The following is a 5,556-nucleotide window of genomic DNA, read 5'->3' as shown; positions in this document are numbered from 1 at the left end:
AGTCTGATTATGGCGTGGATGATATGTCTGAAAACGGAATCCAGCCCTACCGATTTGAACCGGAATTACAAGACGATGTATCCATTTAGTCGAACTCTTTTCGGCGGAGTCCGATCCATTGCTTTCTTTACACTATACCGAATTGGAAATGAAGAATCCATTGTTTTTATAAATCTGGCCTATTTAATGGGAAGGCATGCATCGACACCCCAGTCTTGTTAGTCAACTTAGTGTTAGGAGGTCCCGGGAATTTTCGTACCGAAGAATTTTCGTCCCGGGTATTTTCGTCCTGAGAATTTTCGTACTACTATTATATAGTAGTGCTGTAGAGATGACATCTAAACTCATAATCACACCTCTGTGGCTTGAAAAACCAATAGTTACGCGTGTGAGGCGACACGCCTGTCGGCTAACAACAGACGCGTACCAGTAGTTGGGTAAAAACCAGTCAAACCATTGTATAAACTTCTAAAACATCAAAATTTTATTATCATCACAGCGGAGGGTGTTGACACCTTATCTCTATATATCCATAGTGCCACGAAAATTCCCCTCGGACGAAAAATCTTCGGTACGAAAATTCCCGACACCGTGTTAGGACAACCTGACGTCACAGGTTTGGATGCCCGAAAACGGTGTGTTCCCTTTACGCCAACTTTCTTAAAAACACATATGGCAGTTGGTGTTGTTTTCACCGTTTAAGTCAACAAAATTGGGGTACCTCATGGGGGCTCTGGGGAATAGCTACTGTGGAGTAGTTACCTGTGACTTGATAATATTTAGCCATAAATGGGGATATTTTCAGATTTTGAATTGAGAATTAAATTGAAATGTTAGGAAAAAAGAAGATTTTTTTGAATGCTATATTATTTAAATTTAAGGAGAAAAAAGAATTATTTGAAATTTATATTGTTCAATAAAAAAAAGAATTATTTGAAAATTGTATTATTTAACAATAAAAGAAACATTATTACTTATCACACTGAACACTCCAAGCCAACTGCACTCTGTATAAATACAGTGACTGCATCGTACTTTATATTCATACTTTCACACCATTTATTGTTATATTTAGTTGTTTTAACTACTGTAGCACAGATTATAACTGATGATGAGAAGTCCAAGCTGATAACCTGAAACTTATCACCCTGAACACTCCAAGCCAACTGCACTCGGTATAAATACAGCGACTGCATCATAATTTATATTCATAGTGAAACACTCATATCAAGTAACATGGCAAACGCACAGCTGAATTTGAAGTTCGTAATTAACAAGAAAGGAGGCCAGAATTTAGCCTATAATGGTTTCATCTACAGAATCATACGCAGAAATGGTGAAAAATCTTGTCGAGGATCCCTCTCTGCCCTTAACAACATACCAGTTGGTTTTGGAAGACAGAAACACAATCATCCAGCAGATCATGCAGAAGTTGTAGCACAGCAGATCAGAAACAGCATCACCAAGAGATGACTTGAAGAAGTCAGACCCATACCAGCAATATACGAAGGAGAACTCCGCAAGCTCCGAGATGAAGAATGGGATGAAGACTGCAAAGCGGTGGTACAGCGACTGCCTACCTTCAATACAGCCAAGTCGTCACTCTACAGAGCCCGCCGAAAGGAAACCCCAGCGCTACCAAAGACTCTTTCTGACATCAGACTGGAAGGGAAGTGGACAGAAACATCAACCGGAGACAGATTTCTTCTTTTTGACGACGGAGACCAGCAGAACCGAATTATAGCCTTCGCCACTACGGAGAACCTACGATATCTCTCAACTGCCGACACATTCTACTGTGATGGAACATTTTACACGTGCCCGAGCTTGTTTAATCAGATCTACAGCATCCATGTGGTTATTGATGGAAGGATGACGCCAGTCGTATTTGCGCTACTACCAGGAAAGAGTCAAAGAATCTACACTCGACTGTTTACCCTATTCAAGGAACACATGACTCAACTGTACATGCCTTTCGCCCCAACCCATGCATTCGCCGACTTTGAAGTAGCAGTACACAACGCCATTCGCCAGACATTCCCAGGAATCACCATGAAAGGCTGTTTTTTCCATTTCACCCAGAGTGTATGGAAAAAAGCACAGACAACTGGACTGCAAACTCTATACCGGGACAACGAAGATGTTAGGACCCTTATCCGCTGTACAGCTGTTCTACCACTGGTACCCATGGACTGCATAGAAGACGTATGGTTACAAACACTAGAAGATCTAGAAGACGCTGAAGTACCACAGAACACAACACCTTTCACAGACTATGTTACTGAGCAGTGGGTGGAAGTTCACAGACCGTTGTGGAATCACTTCCAAACAGATGGACCACGAACAACAAACAACCTAGAAGCCTGGCACTGGAAACTAAAGAAGAAGGTGAAACACGCTCATCCGAATATATTTGCCATCATACAGACATTCAAGGAAATAGACAATGCCGACGTCATCAACAGAATGCAGAGAGGGATATCATGTGGGTAATATACGATTAGATGGTCTATCAGCTCCTATTTGATGATTATTTGGTATATCGGATATCTACGATACCATTTGTAAACAAACAAGGGGTCTCCCTCAGACCGAGAGCAATTGCCTGCTTGTTATTTTAGTGTGTGGTTGGTGGTGCGTCAGTATGTTCTTTTTGTCATTATTTTTTACTCATGAATGCTCTTACTTTCTACAACTTTCTTTTTTGATGTTTTCCTCAACTCTATATCTTATCTTGTATCTCTGCTTTCTCTTTCCTCTGCCTGGGATGTTAACTAACTATAGAAAAAAGGTAAAGTCTAAGTGCATACCAGGTATAAATGGCCTTCATAGTTGCAATAATAGTATATCTTATACTCAATACTTACCTTTGACTCGGGTTATTTTATGTATGAAACTAGATAACATTGGTAGGCTATATTATGATCAATTTTACCCAGGCCCAAGTTATATTTGCTTATTATTGGCTCAGAATTATGGATGTTTTTATAGTACACACAGTTGTTAAGTCTAATGCATTAGACCAATACAGATAATATGGAATCTATTGGTATATTAGCAGCTAACTGTCAAGGCTTGGGTGATCATAACAAAAGAAAAGATGTTTTCTCATTTTTACGAAATAAAAAATTTAATATTTATTGCATTCAAGAAACACACTTTACTACTGAAATGGAAAATTCTGTAAGGTCTGAATGGGGTTATGAATGTTTTTTTAGCTCTTACAGATCAAACTCAAGAGGGGTGGCAGTATTAATTAATAATAATTTTGAGATGAAGGTAATTAAAGAGAAGAAGGATAATAGTGGAAATTTTTTAGCATTAGATATGCTAATAGAGGGTAAAAATGTGACTTTGATAAATTTATATGGTCCAAATACAGATAGTCCACATTTTTATGAACAGGTAGTTGATGTTGTGAATGAGTTTAATCATGAATTCCTTATTATATTTGGGGACTTCAATCTCGTACTTAATCCTGACATAGACTATGACAATTCTTATAGACAAGTAAATAATCCAAAAGCTAGGGACAAAGTAATAGAGATGATGAACGAAATAGGGTTAATAGATATATACAGAGATCAACACGAAGACTCTAGAAGATATACTTGGAGAAGAAGTAATCTAAGGAAACAAGCTCGACTAGATTTTTTCCTTATTTCCGAAAACATGCTGCCCAGTATTCAGAAATCAAGCATAGACCCTGGTTATAGATCTGACCATTCAATACCTACAATATCTTTTAAGTTTAATGATTTCAAAAAAGGAAAAGGACTATGGAAGTTTAATAATTCTTTACTTCGTGATATAGACTTTCTGCAAATAATCAACAAACACATTACTGATATCAAGAAGCAGTATGCACTACCTATATACAACCTAGATGCTATTCAGACAATACCAAACAGTGATATTCAATTTACCATCAATGATCAACTTTTCTTAGAGACACTGCTGCTTGAAATTCGAGGAAAAACCATATCATTCTCTGCATATAAGAAAAAACTTCAAAACCAGACAGAAAACAAACTAATAAAAACAATAGAAACCCTAGAATCTAGTGATAACATAGATTATACATTATTAGATTCTAAAAAAGAAGAATTAAGAAAAATTAGACAGCATAAACTAAAAGGAAGTGTTATTAGATCTAAGGCAAAATGGATAGAGGAAGGAGAAAAACCATCAAAGTATTTTTTGAACCTTGAGAATAGAAATTTTACTTCAAAGATAATTCCTCAGATAGAAAAAGAGAATGGAGAAATTGTAAGGAAACAAGAAGATATTTTAAATGAAACAAAGCTTTTTTATGAAAAACTTTATGCAGGTGATATTTGTAATGTTCATGATATGAATTTACAAGACTTAAGTGAAATGAATATTCCAAAACTTAATCAATTTGAATCACAAAGTCTAGAAGGTTTACTAACTATTAGTGAGGCTTCTCAAACATTGAAGAAAATGAAAAATAATAAGAGTCCAGGCTCTGATGGTTTCTCTGTAGAATTTTTTAAATGTTTTTGGAAAGAACTGGGTGATTTTGCTGTTCGATCAATTAATTATGGTTTCTTCAATAAAAAAACTTTCTGTAACCCAACGCCGAGGAATTATCACTTGTTTACCAAAAGGAAATAAACCTAGACATGTTATAAAAAATTGGAGACCAATTTCACTGCTAAATGTAACATATAAGATAGCATCAGGCTCAATCGCAAATAGAATTAAAACAGTCCTAAATAAATTAATAGATTTAGATCAGTCTGGTTTCATTGAAGGTCGATATATAGGAGAAAACATCAGGCTCATTTATGATACAATGCAATTTGCAGAAGAAAATGATATACCGGGTCTTCTATTAGTTGTTGATTTTGAAAAAGCATTTGATTCGGTTGATTGGAAATTTATTGACAAAGTACTTGACTTTTTTGAGTTTGTTGAAGATATTAGGAATTGGATAAAACTTTTTCTTACTCAACCATGTTCTTATATTAATCAAGGGGGGAATTTGTCAACATTTTTTGAGATTAAAAGAGGGTGTAGACAAGGGGATCCAGTTTCCCCTTACCTATTCATTTTATGTGCAGAAATCTTAGCGATAAGATTGAGAAATAATGAGAATATAAAAGGTATTCAAATAGAGAATACACCTATTCTTTTATCACAGTATGCAGATGACACCACTATCATTTTAGACGGTTCCAAGAAGTCGCTAAAAGAAACCTTACGTGAATTAAATGATTTTGCTAAAATATCCGGTTTGAAAATAAATGCCAGTAAAACCCAAGTTATCTGGATTGGAAGTAAAAAATATAGTCAGGAAGTCTTTTACCCTGAACTCAATCTACAATGGGGAGACCATAAGTTTACCCTATTAGGTATTGATTTCCATGTTGATCTACACAGAATACCAAAACTGAATTTCGATAAAAAAAACTTGTGAAACTTAAGGCAATTATCAAAAGCTGGAGTAGGAGAGCCTTGACTCCATTTGGGAAAATACATGTTATGAAATCGCTTTTAATTTCACAATGCAATAATCTTTTTATATCAATA

General features: G+C 35.8%; 1 protein-coding gene across 1 annotated transcript; it reads left to right on the top strand.

The window, feature by feature from the left end:
* The first annotated feature begins 1,236 nt into the window (after positions 1–1,236).
* Positions 1,237–2,493, top strand: LOC132561218 (uncharacterized). The gene is made up of 2 exons (XM_060225948.1): positions 1,237–1,336; positions 1,499–2,493. Exons 1-2 carry the CDS (start codon positions 1,237–1,239, stop codon positions 2,491–2,493), a joined length of 1,095 nt encoding a protein of 364 aa, XP_060081931.1.
* Positions 2,494–5,556: the final 3,063 nt, after the last annotated feature.

This window comes from Ylistrum balloti, unplaced genomic scaffold (genome assembly GCF_031769215.1).
Source record: "Ylistrum balloti isolate Yb309-2 unplaced genomic scaffold, AGI_CSIRO_Ybal_v1 Utg371180, whole genome shotgun sequence".
NCBI classification, from domain to species: Eukaryota; Metazoa; Mollusca; class Bivalvia; order Pectinida; family Pectinidae; genus Ylistrum; species Ylistrum balloti.
This window is presented reverse-complemented; position numbering and strand designations above follow the sequence as displayed.

Bases quoted from the DNA above. Each gene is read 5' to 3' on its own strand.
- LOC132561218 (XM_060225948.1), top strand. From the start codon at position 1,237: ATGGCAAACGCACAGCTGAATTTGAAGTTCGTAATTAACAAGAAAGGA. The intron at 1,337-1,498 runs GTGAAAAATCTT...GACCCATACCAG, and splicing joins CAGAATCATACGCAGAAATG to CAATATACGAAGGAGAACTC.